This window comes from Styela clava, chromosome 14 (genome assembly GCF_964204865.1).
Source record: "Styela clava chromosome 14, kaStyClav1.hap1.2, whole genome shotgun sequence".
In the NCBI taxonomy this organism is placed as follows: domain Eukaryota; kingdom Metazoa; phylum Chordata; class Ascidiacea; order Stolidobranchia; family Styelidae; genus Styela; species Styela clava.
This window is the reverse complement of record NC_135263.1, coordinates 16,671,914-16,694,119: the sequence shown is the minus strand read 5'-3', so window position 1 is coordinate 16,694,119 and position 22,206 is coordinate 16,671,914. Positions and strand designations below refer to the sequence as shown.

The 22,206-nt window shown below is 33.9% G+C and overlaps 1 protein-coding gene across 8 annotated transcripts in view; it reads left to right on the top strand.

The window, feature by feature from the left end:
- LOC120341158 (filamin-C-like) overlaps window positions 1-22,206 on the top strand; it is a 40,275-nt gene that overhangs the window by 15,021 nt on the left and 3,048 nt on the right. For 2 of the 8 annotated variants that reach the window (XM_078119743.1, XM_078119744.1), the window contains exons 12-46: window positions 876-1,013; window positions 1,377-1,519; window positions 1,871-1,997; window positions 2,558-2,751; window positions 3,215-3,475; window positions 3,893-4,142; window positions 4,387-4,512; window positions 4,870-5,000; window positions 5,407-5,563; window positions 5,639-5,974; window positions 6,317-6,484; window positions 7,008-7,209; window positions 7,673-7,824; window positions 8,114-8,287; window positions 8,784-9,013; window positions 9,288-9,428; window positions 9,954-10,074; window positions 10,681-10,847; window positions 11,559-11,669; window positions 12,772-12,891; window positions 14,480-14,669; window positions 14,882-14,902; window positions 15,399-15,646; window positions 16,863-16,979; window positions 17,614-17,689; window positions 17,942-18,082; window positions 18,180-18,308; window positions 18,642-18,815; window positions 18,939-19,100; window positions 19,228-19,431; window positions 19,863-20,042; window positions 20,492-20,587; window positions 20,777-21,034; window positions 21,264-21,376; window positions 21,868-22,021. In XM_078119743.1, coding sequence (XP_077975869.1) covers window positions 876-1,013; window positions 1,377-1,519; window positions 1,871-1,997; window positions 2,558-2,751; window positions 3,215-3,475; window positions 3,893-4,142; window positions 4,387-4,512; window positions 4,870-5,000; window positions 5,407-5,563; window positions 5,639-5,974; window positions 6,317-6,484; window positions 7,008-7,209; window positions 7,673-7,824; window positions 8,114-8,287; window positions 8,784-9,013; window positions 9,288-9,428; window positions 9,954-10,074; window positions 10,681-10,847; window positions 11,559-11,669; window positions 12,772-12,891; window positions 14,480-14,669; window positions 14,882-14,902; window positions 15,399-15,646; window positions 16,863-16,979; window positions 17,614-17,689; window positions 17,942-18,082; window positions 18,180-18,308; window positions 18,642-18,815; window positions 18,939-19,100; window positions 19,228-19,431; window positions 19,863-20,042; window positions 20,492-20,587; window positions 20,777-21,034; window positions 21,264-21,376; window positions 21,868-22,021 — 5,712 coding nt within the window. The remainder of the gene's footprint in view (window positions 1-875; window positions 1,014-1,376; window positions 1,520-1,870; window positions 1,998-2,557; window positions 2,752-3,214; window positions 3,476-3,892; window positions 4,143-4,386; window positions 4,513-4,869; window positions 5,001-5,406; window positions 5,564-5,638; window positions 5,975-6,316; window positions 6,485-7,007; window positions 7,210-7,672; window positions 7,825-8,113; window positions 8,288-8,783; window positions 9,014-9,287; window positions 9,429-9,953; window positions 10,075-10,680; window positions 10,848-11,558; window positions 11,670-12,771; window positions 12,892-14,479; window positions 14,670-14,881; window positions 14,903-15,398; window positions 15,647-16,862; window positions 16,980-17,613; window positions 17,690-17,941; window positions 18,083-18,179; window positions 18,309-18,641; window positions 18,816-18,938; window positions 19,101-19,227; window positions 19,432-19,862; window positions 20,043-20,491; window positions 20,588-20,776; window positions 21,035-21,263; window positions 21,377-21,867; window positions 22,022-22,206) is intronic. The other 6 variants (XM_078119747.1, XM_078119745.1, XM_078119746.1 and 3 more) reach the window with 6 other exon arrangements.

The following is a 22,206-nucleotide window of genomic DNA, read 5'->3' as shown; positions in this document are numbered from 1 at the left end:
ATTTATAGTTAAATTTTGAACATAACCTATGTTTCATGGGTATGATTAAAAATGTAGGCCATTACCAATTCTGTTATCATTACTAAGTTTAATACTTTACTAAAATTTAATCACTCTATGAATCGAATTTGAAAACAACTAATCATTATATTATTATCATATGCTGCACAAAATTAAGTATCCTATAATTGCAGTGACAGCAGAAGATTGACTTTTCAGAATTTATAAATTACAATTGAAACAGCTTTGATAATAGATTGTCCCTAAAAATCAAGGGCAGAGAGGTTCAATGTCAACTTTTGAAATGAAATTAAAGAGCTGTAAATTGTATTTTAATGAATTTTGATGTTTTTAAAATAGTTCATTAGTTTCAAATTTGAATTAAGTGCAGTATAAATATGGTAATCATGCTGTCTGGGCTGATGCTTGCAAAATTGATGTACAAGAGAGATGGTATTATATTAGAGTTACCTTCGATCCAAGTCAGCTGTTACTTGTTATACTATTATATAAACTATGGATTTTTTAGTCATATATGTCAAAATATTATAATGAAATTTATTTGAGAACCAACTTTCAAAAAATATGATATATTGTTTAACAGGATATTTTATTTAAATTCTTTAATAGCTCTCTCATTCATAACAAATGTGGGATCTTATATACATTCGTTTTAATTTTGTTAAGAAAAGCTCTTTAGGCTTTTATTAAGAGAAAAGTGGAAAGCTATTTCATGAATCCACAAGTAGGCCTACTTATTTGCTACCACATTCTAAACAATAGTTTCCTATTAAATTCTATCAATAATTCATATTATATAAGGCAGTGTTACTGTTCAACATACGAAACACACTCATTCGAATTTTATTATGCAGCTTCAAATGCAAGTGCATGCCGAGCATATGGACGTGGAATACAACCAAAAGGTGTGCGAATGCGAGAGAAAGCCGAATTTCATGTTACAACAAAAGGCGCTGGTGATGCTGAGCTGCAGATCCATGTAAAAGGCCCAAGTATGTAATTGTATGAATTCCTATAGTTTGCTTTTGGTGCTTTAAAGATTCAAATACACTGTGCCTAGACAGCCGAATAACTGACCTACTTTGTTTTATCAAGGTTGACTTATATATGCTTGATCAAGTCTGATCAAGATTACATGAATATACATAGTTTTCTATTGTAACAAAATTTGCAATTTCTTTAGTAAAATCATATTTTGTGTTATCATATTTTATGGAACATATGGAACATATTATTATCTTGATTTGAATACAAGATAGTTCCATCTAACTCATTTTAAAAATTCAAGAATACCTTACTATTTAAATACCAACATCATTCTTTTCAACACCTAACAAGTTACTCTATTATTTTAGGAGGTCACTCTGAACCTGTCACAGTAAAGAGGAATCCACAAGATCCAGATATTTATGATTGTGAGTACTACCCTCTCAAGAATGGAGAATATACTGTGGATGTCAACTTTGGTAATAAACCAATTCCAAAGAGTCCTTTCAAGGTGATTTTAGTTTACATTGTGTCTTACTCCTATCTTTGATGTTACCAGTTTGAAGGAAATGAAAATTTCGAAATTAATTGTTAATTCCTATAAAGCTGTGCTTGTGATTTGATAAAATTAGCTTTTCAAATTTCCTTAACTTCTTCCTCCAGCATCAAGTCCATGCATCAGAAACAAATTCCTGGTTGACTATTCCCATACCGGAAATGGACCTATAACCGGACGGCAAACCGTGACTCGCCATTTTATTGACTTTTCTTTTTCTGGGATAAATATGGAAATTCTATCTTACATTAAATGGCAATATTTCTAAACCATTCGTTCCTCATTTTTGATTGTTTTCATTTATAGGTAGCAGTTGGCAAAGAGGCCGGACCACAGAAAGTTCGTGCTTATGGACCAGGTCTCCATGGTGGTAAAGTTGGACATTCTGCAGATTTTGTTGTTGAGACGACAGGAAGTGAAGTTGGACAACTTGGTATGTTATCATTTCCAATTAGCATGTCATCTCAGACATAATTTTTTTTCAAAATATGTATTTTTAAGGCTGTTGGGCAGAGTATATAGTAAAAATGTTCAAAAGGATCAATTGTTTCTAGTTTCTGGATATTCTTATCACTCCTCTCCTCACACTGTGGGCCAGATTGCGGGGTTGCTTTAACCGCAGGCATGACAGTAATTTGATCCAAGATCTCACAAATTTTGAAACCAACGTGATGAAGTCTTACGAATAGATTATAAATATTTATATGACACTTATTAGTGCCTTTTACACTAGCTACACTATTCTACGACACGTCAAAAATACTATTTTTGGAAGGTTCAAGGTTGGCGTTGCCTAGCTTATTTTTTACATCTGGTGGGTGGCCTTGGGTATTTTAACCAGAGTTGCGTTATCTGAGATGTCAATAAAGTGAAGTTTAATGCTTCAACCACCAGCCTACTGTGACCACAAATTGAAACTTCATTTACTATAGATTCAGCAGAGTTTCCTGAAATCTTTACAATTTCAATATTTTTTTATTATTCCTATTTCAGGATTTTCAATTGAAGGACCATCACAAGCACGTATTGAATGTGATGACAAAGGTGATGGATCATGTGATGTAAGATACTTTCCATTAGAAGCTGGTGAATATGCAGTTCATGTGCTCTGTGATGATGAAGACATCAAACATTCACCATTCATGGCACAAATTGAACCAGATGATCACAAAACCTTCCCAGATAAGGTAAAACGGAATTTAATTTTGTGTTGTCGTTTTTTTTCTATGATGTATTTAAACACTTTTCGACTGACACAAGCCAACTAGGCGAAGAGCTATCATAGCTTTCTAGTACGACATTTCCTACTAAATTTATTACATCCGAAGTAGGCGTGAGCATGGGATTTAAACCAAGATCAAATGCTTCAACCACTTGGCCACAGCGCCCACCTACCCATGAATTTTTAGCATTGTTTAAATACAGTTGGGTATGTCCATTTTTGGTACTGGTAAAATCCACAAACAATAGATTCACCCTTCAGGCATCAAAAACATACGCAGCGGGACATTTCATCCGCACAAAGTTCAACCTTACTAAATCAAAGCAAAATTTTTTATTTTTATAGCTTAATATACTAATTGAAAACTTTATTCATGATGGATGCTTAAAATTGCTTAATGTTGAACTGAGTGAATTTTTTGTTATCAGGTGAAAGCTTATGGACCTGGTTTAGAGGAAAATGGCCCTGTGGCTGGTCGACCAACAGAATACACAATAGATGCCAGATCTGCTGGAAGACCTGCTCCAATCACCAATTCCATCGTGACTGCTAATGGTGATGAAGTGCCGGTAGATGTGCAAGATAATGGCGATGGCACATACACATGCAGATACACTCCTCGAGCTGCACAAAAACACACAATCATACCTACTTATGATGGAATTGCAGTGAAAAATAGTCCTTTCAGAGTAAGATTGAATAATTTAGTTATATTTGTGGGATGTTTTGTTTCATTGCATTTCATTTAATATAGATCACTAATCAGACTTTCTCTTAGAGTCACTTATTATAGAACTATCAGTAATCAAAGGATTACATATTCAACGCAATTACTACTATTTCTTTAATTAGAATAAAATTTTATATTTAACCATGTCTGATTGGTTGATTCGAGTTAAACATATCTAAACAAAACGGCTCTGACTTGAACTTATCTGACTAACGGTGAGACCCAATTTATTTTCTTTTTTCTTGTTTTTATTCCTTTTTTTTGTCGGAATTTGCCATTTTATACATACTGTAAAATAAACTTTATTTTTTAATTTTTTATTCTGCTCTTTCATATATCAGCAACAAAATCATTTTAATGAAATTATTTAACATAGGTTTTGGTGCAAGAAGATTCTCACCCAGATCGTGTGAGTGTTTATGGACCAGGAGTTAAACCTGGATTGAAAGCAGAAGAGCCAACTTATTTCACTGTTGATTGCAGTAAAGCTGGATCTGGTGACATCAGTATTGGATTGAAATGCACACCAGGACTTACTCCATCACAACCTGAATCCGACATTGCTTTTGATATAATCAAAAACGATAATGATACTTTTACTGTGAAATATACACCACCAGTTGCAGGTTTGTGAAATACTTCAATATAAAGAAATATATTTCTTAAGAAATTTCGAAGATTGCCTTTCATGAAAGATTATACATTTTTGGGTTTCGAGTATTCAAAGGGTTATGATCAGGAATATCCTGTATGGATCGAATCGATTCAATAGAATAGTGGAATATTTGATTATGGTAATCCCTGGTGATAGCTAAATTTATTCAAAGTCAATCATGGAAGTTATTTAACCCGATTGTCCACCTGTTTTAGGAAAATACACAATCATGGTGTTGTTCGCTGATGTTGAAATCCCAGATAGCCCAATCAATGTGCAAGTTGCATCAAATCATAATGCAAGAAAAGTTCGAGCTGATGGTCCTGGATTGGAAAAAGATGGTAAGTAATTCTTGGATTTAACTCGATTTGATAAAGTGTGATTTTTCGTTTACACTAATCTAATTACATTTTCATCAATTAAATCTAATTCTCTATATTGTAATATTTATTTATTTGTTGAATAATGTGATAACGTTTAGGGTGGTCCTTGAAACAGAACTCATAAATTTCCCACTACGAAAATGAGGAAAATATATCTACTCTTTGAACAATTAACTTCTGCTGGTGTATGATTGTGACCCACAAGTTTCAGTAATCTAGGACGCTTTGCACGAATGATCTCTCTAGAATATGTTCCAAATTAGTCACCCTGTAATTATGACAATATGTAAATTTTATTTTTACATTTCATTACAGGTGTTGAAAGTGGAAAACCCACCCATTTCACAATTCATACTAGAGGTGCAGGAAAAGCCAAACCAGATGTTAAATTCAGGCCCAAAAACCAACATGCTGTCGCAGCAAAACCAGAGATTATAGATAATGGGGTATGTCAGAATATGTTTATTGTATTATTAATAGGCATTCTCATATCAAAGCAGTTATTTAGGTGGTTGGCGCATTATGCTAGGCGTAAGAAATATGCTTGTCATCATATCTTGATTATTTTGTGCAGATTCGCAAGTTTGAAACCTGTCGGGAATGAATATGTGCGAGTGGATGGCTGGACCGCTCACTGTCACAGGGTGGTTCACGTAACTGCTGATTAGTCATGGCTTTCTCTATCGTCAAGTCCATGCATCTGAAATAAATACCCGATTAAATATTTCCATATTCGACATGAGCTGATAATGCGTTAAGGTTCACCATATAATTAAGCCATCCTATTATCTTTCCTCTACCAGGAATAACTGAAAATCTTATCTTATTATCATTTTTCTCAATTGCTTCTAGGATTCTACATATACTGTAAAATACACACCGGACGGACAAGGACCAATGGATATCGAGGTAACCTATGGAGGAGATGAAATTCCAAAAAGTCCTTTCCATGTCAATGTTGCTCCAGAACTTGATGTCGGACAAGTACGCGTCAAGGGTCTTCCAGAACGTAAGTATTTGATTGATTTTTTTGTATGTTGAAAATTTTGAAGGGACATGCATGATCAATTCTTGTTTTATACAGAAATCGAGGTTGGCAGACCTGAAAGTTTCACTGTTGAAACTGATGGTGCAGGCGGAAAGGGAATTTTGGATGTCGCCATGGTTGGACCAGACAAGAGGCCTGTACCAGTCAGAGTGAGAAACTCTCCAGATGAATCGAAATGCACTTTTACTCCCAAAGAAGAAGGTCCTCATCGTCTTGATGTAACTTATGATGGTGAACCTGTCCCAGGAAGCCCGTTTGTTGTTGAGGCTCTCAAACCTGCAGATGCAGGCAAAGTGAAAGCTTATGGACCTGGATTGAAACATGGAATTGTGGATCAACCTGCACAATTTACAATTGATACTACAGAGGCTGGTAAGATTGGAAAATTAAAATGATGTAAAATTAGAAATGGTGTATTGGGTCTCGTAGCAGTATTGATTACACCATCATTTGTTGTTTGAAAATGTAATGCATAGTAGAGTAAATGGAACTGGAGACTTTGAGAATGTTTTGTACCACACACATCACATTTGTAGTGGAGTCGATATGGGGCGACGAATCGGTTTAGAAACTCAAACTGTGTTAGCAATTCTATTTCTTTCCAAATAAAAGAAGCTCTTTTGATAGAAGTGGCCACTAGGGCCTTGTTTCAGTTAGGGTTAAAAATGATGAAAATAAAAGGCAATATCTTGACTGACATTATCTTTTTTATAGGAAATGGTGCCCTTGGTTTGACTGTGGAAGGACCTTCAAAATCAAAGATTGAATGTGTGGATAACGGTGATGGAACCTGTTCAGTATCTTACTTACCACTAGAAGCTGGTGATTATAAAATCAATGTGTTATTTGCTGAAGAACATATTCCAGGATCACCATTTAAAGGTGAGTTCATGAAAAGATTATGCGTGTTTTTGTAGAGTGTGGGGTTGAATCCCATGACCACCAACTACCTCATTCATGGGGTTATTAATTGGGTAGACAGTGCTTAATCATAAAGCCGCAGGTACTTTTAAGAATGGTAAGTCCTAACATATCAGTCCTTCCAGGAATGGTAACTTCTAATATACCAGTGGTGCTTTTAAGAGTGCCTTGGTTAGAGTGAAAGTTACGAAAAATGTATAAAAAAATTTTGGATTATGTATTATTGTCAAGCTGTTTATCTGCCTTTCCTGAACACAAGCAAAGAATGTTTAATATAAAAATTTTCTTATTATCAAAAAAACTTAGCTCATAATAGTTGGCTTCTTTGTATTTCATTTCAGTATTGATTCTGAATTATGTCATTGAGGTAATAATTTCATTGTTATTTGCTTTTTATCACAATATTTGCATAAAATTATTCATTTGTGGTTTACTCATAATCATACCAAACATATTTATCATTCCATTCCGTCTATTTTTATAGCCGAAATTGAGCCGGCTTTCGATTCATCAAAAGTACGAGCAAAAGGCAAAGGGCTCGAAAACGGCAAAGTTGGCAAGAAATCTGCTTTTGTTGTGGATGCATCTGATGCCGGTGAAGCCCCTGTTGAAGTGCAGGTTGTTAATGAAGATGGATCCAAAGTTCCTGGTGTCAGAGTTCACGATAATGGAGATGGAACTCATGAGTAAGATTTTTTCAATATATTTACTCTTAGTGTTGTTTAAAGAGGAAAAACCTTTTTATAGTCTGATGAATTGTTTTCAGTGGTATTATGTTCCAATAAATTTAATTGACTCTTATTTTCACGGAAAGTTACTTTAGTGTTGTTTTTATCGAATTTTAATATTTTTAAAGGTCGTGTAACATTTTTATGGTGTAATGATTTATTTACCAGTGGTATTATGGTCAATAAATTTTGAATGACTGTAAATTGCACAGAAAGTTACTAATCTGCACTAAATTGTTTAAAATTAGTGTTGTATCTTATTATGATAAATTGTCTTTATGACACATTGGAATGTGAATATTGCCACATTCTGGTAACAAAATCAGTTAGAATATTAAAATTTAAAATTAAATGAGGAATTTTAGTTAAACTTAGTAAAGGTATAAATATGAAATTTTTATACCTTTAACACAATTTCTAGTGTATCATTTGTGCCAAATAAACCTGGTGATGCGACCGTGGCTGTTAAATATGGAGGTGATGACATTCCAGGAACTCCCAAGAAGGTTCATATCACACCCGATATCGATACCAGCAGTGTTAAGACTTATGGACCTGGAGTTGAAAAATCAGGTATCTCAATTTATAATATTATAATATACTTCAAGTCATTGCAAGGAAGAGCTGACTGAATATTTCCGATTCGGCATTGCTGACCCATTTTTTTGCATCCTGGGTGAGGAATGGGCCCTTGGACCCTAGATTTTAACTTGTCGTCATACGGATTTAGAAGAAATTTAGGTAGGCAGGATTGCTTGTCTAGCGGGCTAGCGCCTGTAATTAGGAGAAATATGAGAGACTTCACAGAAAAATATATGTGTTACAGTGCAGTGACTTCTCAACCTAAATTTTTTATTCATAGGAGTTTTGACTGATGTGGACACCAGTTTCACTGTTGATGCAAAACGACTTGCTCCGAGAGGTGGAGATCATATTAATGCTAAGGCTGTCATGCCATCTGGTGAAACATTACCTATTGATGTAACAGATAATGGTGATGGAACTTATGAAGCTAAATATTGTCCATTTGAACAAGGTAATAAAAGATTCAAATTTTCAGTTTAATGTCCTGACTCAAGCATTTCACTTTAAACTGGATAGGAACCTTTTTTAATTATAAATATTTCCTAGTTTTGAGAGATCATAGCATTATCGAAATTAAATTTGATAATTATTTTCAAAAATATAGCTAATTGCTGTTGTACGTTAATTTTATTAGACTTGATCATTTTTTTATCAAATTCTAAACACTGTCATATTAGAAGGATATTTTTTTGAAATGGATTATTATTTTGTTCACAACACACTTAAAATTATTGAATGCTGGTGCGCCATGGCGCACAGTTTCTACACCACTACTCTAGGGAGTTTCTACACCACTACTCTAGGGAGTTTCTACACCACTACTCTAGGGCATAAATGTCATATGGCTGCTGCTTAACATCATCACAGCGTCGTCAATTACCGGTAGTAGTAATTAGAGCAAATGCTAATTGTTAAGTTCTCATTATAATTTTTCTTCCATAATATAGGTCCATGTGAAATCCTGGTTGACTATGATGATTGTGAAGTACCAGGGTCACCCTTCCCTGTTAATGTTGAAGAAGGCTGTGATGCCAGTAAAGTCAAGGCATATGGTCCTGGATTGATAAGTGGAACCACTGAAGAACCTGCCAAGTTTACCGTAGATACAAGAGGAGCTGGAACTGGTGGCCTTGCATTGGAAGTTGAAGGACCATCTGATGCTAAAGTCACTTGCACCGTATGTTTCATTGTTTTTTTTTTATCTTAAAAAGGAGTGGGATATGGCTTACCTGTGCATATTTTTATTTTGTCTTTTCATCATAATAAATATGTAAAATTATATTTTAAATCTCAACTTTTATAACATGAATTCAATTGGTGCTGCAGAACATGATGTTCAGTTATTCATGATTTCATAATAGTACCTTACCCTTCTCTGACCCACGGTTTATAAAACTGTTGAGACCCAAGTAATTACAAACAAAAAAATTAAAAAATTCACCTATTTACAGGATGGTAAAGATGGGACATGTCAAGTTGAATATTTGCCAACAGAAGCTGGACAATATGAAGTCAATATTACATATGGTGGTGATGCTATTCCTGGATGCCCATTTGTTGTTCCAATTAAAGATAAAGTTGATCCAACGAAGGTAAGGACTAGGCGCTAAGTGTACTGAATCACTAAATTGTTTTGCTCATGTTTTCTGACAACTGATCATTTCACTTGGAAATTGAAATTTTTTGAAGACAAAAAAATCTTTTTGAAAGGCTATTACTTATATATGTTGATTCATATTCCATTTTTCAGAACACAATATCAAGTTGTAAATGAAAATTTTTGCAAATTTGAAATGAAATATGGAATGTAAATTTTGATGATAAGCCTAATACATGTTAAATAACAATGTGAAACATGATTTTCGGTCAGGGCTTGTCATTATTGTTTTCCAATTGGTTATGCCTCAGATTTTAGGTTTTGTGACAATGGGAACATTTCTCCTCCAAAATATGGTTTTGTGAAAAATTGTAACATAATAATACATGAAACTTTCATTGTAATATGTATCTCTTATATTCTGTGAGCATTGAGAATTACAAAGTTTAAATTGTTTCCCAAATGAGCGATACATGCGTGTACACTCACCTCAACTTAAATTTTCGTAACTTTGATTTAGGTTGTCTGCACTGGTCCTGGACTATCACCAGGGGTTAGGAAGAACATTCCTCAAGAATTTCTTATTGATGCAAGCAAGGCTGGAATTGCCCCCGTGGAAGCAACAGCAAAAGGACCGAGAGGTGAGGACTTTGTTTTTTAGACAACAGTTATTTCACACCTTTGGGCTGGAACAAGGTTCTCTACAAACAGCCAATAATGTCTCTCCAAATATTACACTCTGGTTGAGGAGATCGGCATAGAATTTGGACCCAAGATGTGTTGCTGCGATGTCAACACAGTTCATTCTAATGCCTTAACTGCTAGGCCAGGCGTGTGCAACCTGCGGCCAAGGGGCCAAATATGGCCCACAAGGAAAATTGTGTGGCTCACAACTAGTAGAAAGCCTATGTTAAATAAAAGTGCTGCCTGCAGTTTCACCCAGTTATTGGTATCTGGCCCTTCTGTATTGAAGGCTGCACAACCCTGCACTAGGCTATCGATTCTGCAAGGTATCTCGTTTGGCACAAAACAACATGCAACATGAAGAAATGCAAGCAAATTTTTAGTTCATGTCGATGTAGTCCCGTATTTTTTACAAATATCGAACATTTCTCACATGTTATAATTCAGATCCTCTAGATTCTTAGAGATTACCACAGTATGACCAAAATATCTTAGAGATCACTACTGTATGACCAAAATATCTTAGAGATTACTACTGTATGACCAAAATACAAATTTTTCAGGTGTGAGAGATCCAATTAATGTTATTGATAATGGGGATGGAACACACACTGCAAGATACACACCAACTGCAGAAGGTCTTTACCAAGTGAATGTACAATATGCAGGGGAAGATGTACCACATATGCCACAACGTGTGAGAGTGCTTCCAACACATGATGCAAGCAAGGTAATGGAATTGACACTAATTAATAAGTTAGGCATAATTGGAGACTGTTTTAATTTGGAAATTCTGTAAACATTATAGGGTTCTTTTCTTCTTTTCTGTCCTTAACAGTAGGTATTTACTTTACGCACTTGGAGAATTGTGTGAGGCTCATGGTATTCATTTCTCTATGTATTTATCACGGAGACCTTGAGGAGATGCTTATGTAGTGTGCTTGAAACGATATATTGAACGTTTACTCGTTTAGTCAATTTAGACTGCCTAAAATAACTTTGTGATAAATGTTTAGTTCCGGGCGCGACCAAAAGGCGGTGTCTGTTGTTTGCCATCCATAATAGGAACTTTTTTTAATGATTTGGTTCCACCTTATTTCCATCCAACTATTAATGCCATTTGATACATTTCCTATCGAAAATGGCCACCACACGGGTTTTTAAGATCAAAGGGCAAATTTTAAAAATAATTTTTGTTAAAAATTTTAAAATTATAGATTCTTTTCAAGCTGGTTTTCTAATCAAAGCTCAACGTATTTCAATACTTCAAATTAAGTGAGTTAAAAAAAACTCCTTTGTCCTCCTTCTCTCTCAAAACAGTTTTTCTTTTCTAATATTTCGTCTTTTGTTGAAATGAAGCCGCCAGATAACTTCATTGGTTCATTGGAGAAAGTTATTTTATAATTTTTGTATAAAACTTGATGTTTATTTATATATATAGGTGAATTGCTCTGGTCCTGGATTGGAATCAACTGTACCAGCATCAATGCCTGTGCAGTTCATGATCGATGCGAAAGAGGCTGGTGATGGAATACTTGCTGTTCAAATCACGGTAAATCTTTTAATCAATTTGCATGAATAATAACTAAAGCACGTCGTTTTGTCGATTATTTTTGTTATTTACTCATTGTAATCTATTTGTGTTACTTGGCCAAATATGAAGTGATAATAAATTAAGCTTAATAAGTTGATTTATCATCACCCCATCCTTGGCTGAATTTACTATAAGACTTTATCCAAGCAGACCAAATTCCCTGCCATAATTTACCAGTAGTTTAGTATGAACACTGCAATTTAGGTATCTTCATTAACCTTTTTCAGCTATCACACAGTTCCTTTCCACCAATGTCAAGCTAACAGTAGGGGTTTCTGGGGCCTCCCAGTTATTCATAATTTTTTCAAACTTATGATAAATAACTTAAAATAGTTGGATTTGCATTTGTCATGCTTTTGTCCTCAATTTTTATTCAAAATTATAATGAAGATCAAACAAGAACATTTTATACTAATCTAATGATTGATTAAGCACATTTGTATACAATTCAACTGCTAAATGAGGAACAATAAATTCATAAAATTATGGAAAACTCAATTCAATTTTCCTAAAAAAATTTACAAACTTGACAATTTTAGTTTAGGGAGTATTTTAATTTGAAGCGTTTATAAAAAAGTTCCTTTTTATGGTTCAATTCAGGCATGCTTTATAGTGTTTGAATATTTGTATGTATTAAAAATTCCTGAATTTCATTTTTTTTATCTTCATTTTTTTGCATTTATATATCAAGGCTGAGCTGTTTTTGTGTGTGGTGTGGCCACAAATGGTGTTTTTATAAAAATATCAATGTATGTTAACAATGTAAATTTAAAAGTATGAATTTGGTTTTTAACGACCGGTGGCTGGTGTCTTATAGCCCTACCCTGTAATGCAACAGAAGTTGTGTGTTTCCGTATATATTCGAGATATTTCTTGAGTGAGTACTCAGTCAAATGAGTATTTGAGAGATTACTTAAGGGAGTTGAAAAAACTCGTGTTTTATTAGAATTTCAAAAGTCACTTTATCATCACTTTCTAATAATTATACTGTATTGGCTTCTCAAACCACATGAAATAGAGTGTGAAATATGTATGAACAATGTATCGCATGTTCTATTAGAATCCAAAACGTGAAAAAACTGTCAGTGAAGTTGCTGCTCCCTCGAGTAAGAAAGCTAGAAAAGATAGCTCAAGCTCGAGTTCGTCTGATGACGATGATAAGGATGGGGAAGGGAAGAAGGTAATTGACTTAAACAAACAAACAAATGTTTGTTTTGAAAATGCATAACGCGATGGTGCGGCTAACTAATCTTGCTCACTAGATAGCTGTTTGCACTTTTCTTACTCTTTTCTCTTTTCTTCTGTGTTTTATTGAATATGGGATTTCATTTTTCTTGGGCATAAAAATATCATATAAAACATCCAAATCGTATAGCCAATCTGACTCGTTTGCTGACCAGTTAAGATGAAGAATGGAGTCTTTTTTCAAAATTTATGTTTCGGAAAACTTATATGGTTTGTGGATGAAGATGTAGAAAAAGCTGTGTTTCCTGCTCAAATTTGGAAAAAAATTCACTTAACCAAGGAGTTGTTTTGAACATTTAAAATATTTTGTTGCAACAGAAGTAGTTGGTATTGAGGAACTTTCACTAAAAGATTATTTCAAACATTATTGTAATTAGGTAGGCTTGATACCATTAATAATCTCTTCACAATCTGTATTATTTGTTGATTAGTACAAGATTGAAGGGTTTATGGTTTAATGTTCCGATGGCATTGTTGAACTGTGGTAGGGGATACTATTGTCAATGAACGGGAATTAAAGTTAGATATTCAATTTCTTACATTTTAAAAATGATAAACATAATTGCAGCTACTAGTGTTGAAGTTATCAGGGTGGTATCAACTACCAGTGGAATGAAATATGTGATTTTCTTTTATTGGGTTTAGTTTTTGAGCAACGAATCTACGATTTTCCACTACACCCATATACATTATTGACATATTGTGTCTTTTCTTTTCTTCAGCTTTCGTAGTTATTTTCTTTTCTTGCAGGGCTTTCTGATTTGCTTCTGAATAATTATGCAGCTAAATTACCGTCGTTTTATTTAATATAGTACCAACTATGTTACTTATTTTCAGCTTACTTTTCCAATCAAATTAAATTTAGAAAACGTTTTGATTGACATTTTAAATGCATGTTTGTTAAATTATAATTAAAAATCTGCTGCTTAGTTTTCGTTGATTTCTATTTAAATCCAATTTCATCTGTTTTCTCTACCTTGTAGCAATTGCATGTTTGTTGTCTTGTAGAACTGTAATTTACAGATAATTATGTGTAATAATGCTTATTAAATGCTTTCTCGAAGTTTTTTATATCTACTTTTTATATTTATATCAAGTTTCAAATTTGTTTTCTCTGGAAGTGTTGTTCTCACATAATGATGTGGAAAGACCTAGACATATTACTGGATAAACCAGGATAATTTCTTTTACAGTCAATCTAAGCATTTTATAACAATTATACACTCTTAGTAAGGTGGATGCCCAAGCCTATGTGTTTTAGTTTCATGTAATTTTATAACTATAATGAAAAACTAGTATGTGAATAAATACAGGAAAACTTTTGAAAGATGATGAGGATGACCATGTAAACCAAAATTCACTTACCATAAAATTCTACTTTGTGACTAATATGATGAAATTTAACAATAACATAAAATACATATCTTTCATTGGAATTGAGAACAATTCTGCTACCTTTTCAAATATTATAGTGTTTTATATGCCTTGGGACTGTTATTAACATTTATATCATAATTTTACAGGATCCAGAAGGTTACCCGAAAAAAGCTAAAATTGTTGACAACAATGATGGAACTTACAATGTATCTTATGTACCGGACATGACTGGCAGATACACAATTTCTGTCAAATATGGAGGTGATGAAGTGCCATATTCACCATACAGAATCCGTGCTACTCCAATGGGTGAAGCAGGCAAATGTGTGATATCAGGTATGCATTGACAGTATTACTTATTATATGACATATGGACAATCACATCTGCATAGCTTGTCACCTAAAATTCTGTTACAAAATATTAAAATTGTATATTCATGTTAAGTATGTCTGTCTTTCTTCATTTTAAATTTGATTTTGATCTTTACCTTCATTTGTATTAAATTTCTTTTCTCTTTCTCTCTTTCCAACTTTAATCATCACAAAAGTGATCGTGGGAGGCAAGCGATGTAAGTTCTCTTTTGCTATATTTCTCCTTTTTCGATATTTCTTTAGTCCCTTTTTTCTTTTCCTTCTCTTTTTTTCTCTGGAGGTTGATTTATTGTAAATCTGAGTTTGTTTCCGAATTTTATTACGCGCTCACTAATGGTATATTTAAATAACAAGAAGGCAATACTCCAATATAATGATCAAATGGTTATCAAAATGTTTAGAGGCTTTTTGTGAATACCTGCGAATTTTAGCAACCAGCCTAATTCAGCGTGAAATATTGGGCCCCATAGAACTTGAACCTGTAGAAAAAATTTGAAAAAAAAGTGAGAAACCACCGATAATAGATTTTTTGCAACTTTTTCAACTTTATGTACTAAAATACTGAATGATCCATTGATTTTTCTCAAAAACAACAGCCTAGCAAAACTATTCATAGATCCAATTTGTGTCCAAGATATTTCTGGTTTACATCAAATAACTGTCCTCAATTCATATCCCTATATTATTCATTAGGTGATGGACTTGGCCCATCAGTTCCAGTTGGCAAGGAGGCAGTTATATCTGTTGATGCAAGCAAAGCTGGTCCTGGTAAAGTGAATTGTTCGATCAATACACCTGATGATGGATTGTTAGATGTTGAAGTGGTTGAAAACAAGGATAAAACTTTCGATGTGTTTTACACACCACCCAAGCCTGGACCATACGCCATCAACTTGCGCTTCGGTGGAGAAAATATTCCAGACAGTCCTTTCAGTGTTAAGGTATGTGCTCTTGATATTTGTATTTTTGCTACCTCATTTTGTGATACTGATTTGGGTGAATTGCTTTTTATGGTGTCATTTAAGGTAGGTTTAGCTTTTATGTCAATGTCAAATGTTCATATTGTTTTTGGAACTGAGCCATATAGTATTAATCTTTTAATAAGTGTGATTCAAACATACGGTACTTGTGTATAAAATAATCATGTACAAAGTGTTGTGTACTCAAACCTGTAACATTTAATACCAATAATGTAGAATAGAACATTAATATGGAACACTGACTGACTCTTTTCACAAATTTCAGAAAATCAGATTTTTTGACTTTAGGATCAAATTGAATTAAGGATATGGAATAGGTTCATGTAATCAGTTTAAAAAATAGCAGCGAATTCAGAATTGTTCCTTTACATAAAAATGGGAAAATAAATAGGAAAAGCAATTCACTTATGTTGACCATAAAAAATTTACAACCTTAATTTTATACATTGCTTGGTAAATCTGGGTGGGTCTGTGACAACAATCAACACGATAGGTAAACAGTAAACACTATAAATATTTCTTATAACATATAGTCATAGTAATATATTATTATTTGATTTGGATTGTAGGACAACAGTTTACTAGGTGTAGAGAGGTATATTGACTGAATGAGACCTTGTCTTGAGTTGTATTAAGAGGGTTTGAAAATTACTGTGTTAATATGAAAATAATATTAGATTTATTTATTTTAAACGGACTTTCTTTTCATTTCTTATCTTCAATTAAATGTATTGCTTATAGAAATGTTTACATTCTTGGTAATATAATACAAATGTAACAAATAATTTGAAAAGGAAATTATATAGGGTGATATACTTTTAAAACAATTGAGAAAAAAATGTAATTTTAAATTTAATTGAATGGTTGTCTGCACTGATCATGTTGGCATCATATATAGTTTAGAGATTATTGTTGTTAAATATAGTAGTGTCATATCTCCTATGACTCTTTAGTTTAGCTTCGTTCGGATTAAACTGTGTGTTAACAGTTGAAACAAATATCATGATGTTAGAGTGGTTAGGTCAACCTCTTTAGAATTCTCCATTGTTTATTACAATTCATGGTGTTCTAATGGCATGCTATATCGCATTTTTGCTTGTATTTTACCTGCATGTTGAAACACTCACATGATGTCCTTACATGCTTGCTGGCATTGTTTTGGCATTTGGTGATGAAGGCGGTTGATGAGCCTGAAGAAGAACAACGCATGATTGAGGAAGATAGGATTGAAGCAGTAGATGCTGCACCAGCTCATGCATACATGAATGGAAATGGTTTAGATGCTTTAGAGCAGGTAAAGACAACACACGTATCTGGAAAATTGAATAAGTGTTGTCAATTGTTAAGAGTTATTGATATAGGGCTTTGGTTGTCCATTATCAAATATGACTGATACGGATACATTGAAGAGATGTGAAAAAATATGCATTCAATAATATCCTAATATGGTGTTCGACTACTTTATATTTAGTTTGTTATCCCTTTCATATGGATGTGGGTTATCATGTAGTTTCCTGCAGTATGTGTGTGTGTTTTCATTATTTATATATTATCAATATAACTATCCATAAAACTGTTAGAAAAATAACATGTTTTGAACTAATACTAATGTCAATATTAATATCCACTCTTGTAACCATCCCATATTTCATATAGCTAAACACTGGTGCCATTCAATATCGTTTAGTACTAAAATTTATTAAATTGCCGAGGAATGTTTTCAAGGGTCTTGTTTATGCATGTTTTACCAGGAAAGTTGTATTAAATTTTATGCTTTTTGCATTTTATGTGAGATATTCGTGCTTAGTTGCTTTGGAAATGCATGTGTGGGCTTTTCAGTCACGATATAAATTGAAATTTATTATATAATCATTTATGGATCATTTCATGAATATTTGATATGAATTTACATTATTTAATAAACACAGGCATTGGATGAAAGCGATATATTACGAGGAGTAGACTTTGTATTCGAAGTACCACAGACTCCAGGAGAACTAACAAGTAAGTTTACAGATGCCACTGTCTTGTTGTAATTCAGTCACATTTAAAAAGTTTCATAAATTAGTTGTTTCTTTTAAAACAATTCATCAAATCACAGATCACAATTTTGGTAATTCTAATTTTAAATTCCATAAATACTAGTTTTACTGATTGTGTTTATTTATTTTTCATTTCTTCATTTTCCAAATTGCTATATTCTATTGTTTTTGTTTGTAAAGACATTTATGATTAATTCATTATTCATTTTTATAGGTGTTGTACGAATGCCATCCGGTAAAACATCTGAACCGAAAATTATTGATAATGGAGATGGAACTGTGTCTATAAGCTATCTACCAACGGAATCAGGTCTTCATGAGATGGACATCTTGTTCAACAAAGAACACATACCAGGTATGTTTTTGAACTATATACCTTTGACTATATATGTCTTGTTTTGTAATTGAACGAAATCATGAATTTGTGATTATCGCCTCTTCTTTCTCTATAGGAAGTCCAGTACAATTCTATGTTGATGCTATTGCACCAGGACATGTAACTGCTCATGGTCCAGGACTTGTAACAGGAAGAGTCAACAAGCCTGCAAATTTCACAATTGTAACAAAAGATGCTGGACAAGGTATTGTATTTAGTCTCAGTCTATCAATTAAAAAAAAATTATCTAGCACTAGAACTTTTGTGTATGATTGCACCCAAAAGTTTCAGTAATCTAGGCTTTGCACAAAAGTTATGTTTTCTCTGGAATAGTTGACCTAATGTCCTAGGTTCCGTTTTTGTTTGATCATTCTGTATTTCATCCAGCCAGAGCCAGTGTATAGGAATTTTTCTAAAAATTAAAATTATTTTTACATTTCTCTTTTTTTCTAACATTTCTATTAGGTAGGCAATATTAGCATGATAATGCATTCGTCTTTCAATTTTTTTTTAATCATCTTATTTTGATTTTCCACAGGTGGATTGGCACTTGCTGTTGAAGGTCCTTCTAAGGCAGAAATCAAATGTGTAGATAACAAAGATGGAACTTGCTCAGTCTCTTATGTACCAACTGCTCCCGGTGAATACAGCATTGCTGTTAAATTTGACGATGAACACATTCGTGGAAGTCCATTTACCGCTAATATCACAGGTACATACTTTTTCAAAAAACCTATTTTATTTGTTCGAAATTGTGTGATGTAAGTTTTACTGTTACTTTGTATTAAATAATACATTTACTATTACCTAATGGTCTCTTGTCTTTTTCACATAGATGGTACAAAACCACACTCTGGAAAAGTTGTTTATGGTGCTATGAGTGACATTGCATTGAAGATTAACGAAACGGATTTGAGCCTTCTCACCGCAAGTATCATATCACCAAGTGGTAGAGAGGAAGATTGTCAACTCAAACACATGCCTAATGGGCATATTGGTGAGATTTTTATGACTGATGATATTGAAAGGGGGTTACCGGTACATGTTACAAATGACCTGGGTTGTGTTTCTGTCACTTGTTAGTTGATATAAGCTTCTAATATATGGATCTTGTTTTCGAACAGGAATTTCCTTCACACCTCATGAAGTTGGTGAACATTTGGTTCATGTAAAGAAACGAGGTAGAGATGTCGCCAATAGTCCTTTCAGAATTATGGTCGGAAAATCTGAAATTGGTGATGCAAGCAAAGTACTCGTATATGGTAGTGGAATTGAGAGAGCAAGATCTCACGAATTAGCCGAATTCTTTGTTGATACTCGACAAGCAGGTGAGGGTTGATTACACATCATTTTCAAAACGGCAAAAGTAATTACACTCTGGGTGAGGCAGGGAAATTGGATTTGAATCGGTGATGCCAACACTGTCGAGTCTAACACTTTAATCGCTAGGCCACTGCGCTGCCCCATATATCATGTTATAGAATATTAGAACTCGTTTTTACTTCTAATTTTAGCTTAGCGTCAGTCCCAATATTGGATTCAATTCCGGTTGAAAATAAAGATTAATATATTGTCTAATATGCCATTCGAATGGTCTCTGTTCCATAGAGGACTGTTGAGTTTCCATATGGACAAGTTTAATTTTTCAGTTCACATTAAGAAAGTGCTGGGTCATCCAATCATGTTGTTTGAGACATGTTTTTGTTTTCCCTTCTGAGAGGAAATGCAAATTATACTGAGATTTATGTTTGTTTTCCAGGATATGGAGGATTGGGTTTGTCTATTGAAGGTCCAAGTAAAGTAGATATAGATTGTCATGATCAGAAGGATGGAGTATGCAGAGTTACCTACACACCACAAGAACCAGGAAACTACAGTATCAATGTCAAATTTGCTGAAAGTCATGTGCCAGGATCACCATTTACTGTCAGATGTACAGGTATAATTTCTGCACTACATCTCATCGTGACAAGCATTAGATTAGGTATGCTTGCCATCAGCCCATCACATGTCTGATTATCATGCGTTGGTTTGCTGCTTTGAGTTCCGGGGGAATAATCAAGTGCAAGAGGATTGCTGGACTCCTCACTGTCGGAGCATGGTTAGCGTAACCGCTGAATAGTTACGGTTTTCAACAAGCCCTTGCATGTGAAACAACTGGTGAAGTATTCCCATGCCCAACGTGGACTGGTAACCGAATGAGCAATTCACCATATGATTAAGTCCACTTATCGGCTTACCTTACCCCAGGATAAAAATGAAAACAGTCTTCCTCCTAATATCAAGAATATGCTGTTGAACTGTTCATCATCAACAATGATTTTTGCCTTCATATTTTATGAGGCATTCATTTTAATTCTTGATAACTTTCATAAGTATTTTTTATAGGTGAAGGAACACACTCGGAAAGTATTGTTAGACACAGGAAAGCACCATCTATTGCAACTGTTGGCAGTTCATGTGATCTCAACTTAAAAATACCAAGTAAGTACATTCAATTTTTATTAAATTCTTGTTTCCTCTAAATTGTATTTGAAATTCAAGTTCCGAACTTTTTGGTACTCGAAAGACTCACCTGTCTTATTTATATCTTTTCCTGCAATTCAATATTCTTTTTTCAAATTCTCACTTTCTTCTTTATCTTTCATTCTTTCCTTCCATCTATAAAATCAGACAACTACTGGCAAAGTGCTTCATCTGGAACTGTGGCTGTGGGGAGTTCATCGTCTGCGTACCGACAATCTTATAGTAGGTCTGAACATACAAGTTATACAAAGTCTAGTGTAGGTAGCCTCGGTCAACAAACGGTCATGCAGGAATCGAGGTCATATGGAGCAGAAGACGGGCAGGGTAAAAAAGCATCATCCTTCGTTCCTGTCTTTAGTCATCGGTCTGATTTTGGTACTTTTCAACACACTGGAAAATTGAAAGGTCTGTCTTCTTTCTCTTTCTTGTTTTACCTCCTTCCTACTTTTCTAATAATCTTCGCTCTGAGTTTCTTCCATTTTCTAACTATTCAGACTGATGTTTTGTTGGGCCACTGAGATGAAACTGGCATCTTAGTTAAGCCTTGGTTGGAAATTCGGTATTGAATTGAATAATAGGAGCATATTTGTGATATGGGTTTTTCATTCATTTATGTTCATTTTCATGATTACAGAAGCCAATATTCGTGACTTGACTGCAACAGTAGAAAATCCATCAGGAGAAGTAGAAAAGGCTCAAATATTTGAAAGTGGAGATAACACATACAGTATTCGATTCATCCCCAAGGTAACGTAAAACGCTAAAGATTAGGTTTGGTAATCATTGATAATTTTTTTAGTTAACAACAAAATTATATATCAACATAAAGTTGGGGGGGGGGGATATTCCACCTCCATATTAAGAAATATATTTCGATGAAGATTGAATCTTGCAAAAAGTTCAAATATTATAAACTTCTACAAGATCTAGTCTCATGGTGGTAATGTGGATGGTTGAATTTCAATAAGCGTGTTGTACTTGTGACGGGAGATATTATTTTATAATAAATTCAAAATGTTCCATGCAAAAATTGAATATTTTGAAATAATAGAGATTCTAGGAATTCTAAACGTCTAAACATATTATGAAGCTACAGTGACCGCTTTCTCTCAGCTTCATGTATAAATATCCACCTCGAATGAAATTCACAAAATTTGAATTTACTGTGGTGATGCCTTTAAGCTAGGTCTATTGTTACTGGCCTTACTTTATTAAACCTGTTCTGTTGTCATTTACAGGAAATGGGAGTCCATACAGTCAGTGTTAAGTATCTCGATGAACATGTACCAGGAAGTCCATTCCAATTTACAGTTGGTCCTCTTGGAGCTGGTGGAGCTGGCAAAGTCACAGCCGGTGGTCCTGGATTGGAATCTGCACAAGTTAATATACCAGGTATGATGTTTATAGGCTTTAAAAAAGCACCAAAGACTGGCAGTATATCATAAGTCACATATATGGTGTGGTCAGTATAGTTTGAAATACTCAAGTTGTGGATATTCGAGTGATTGCGACATAACAAAACATTCTCAAAATATTTCCGGCAGTTCTTCTCTGTTGGTTGTGAGCTCACTATTAGT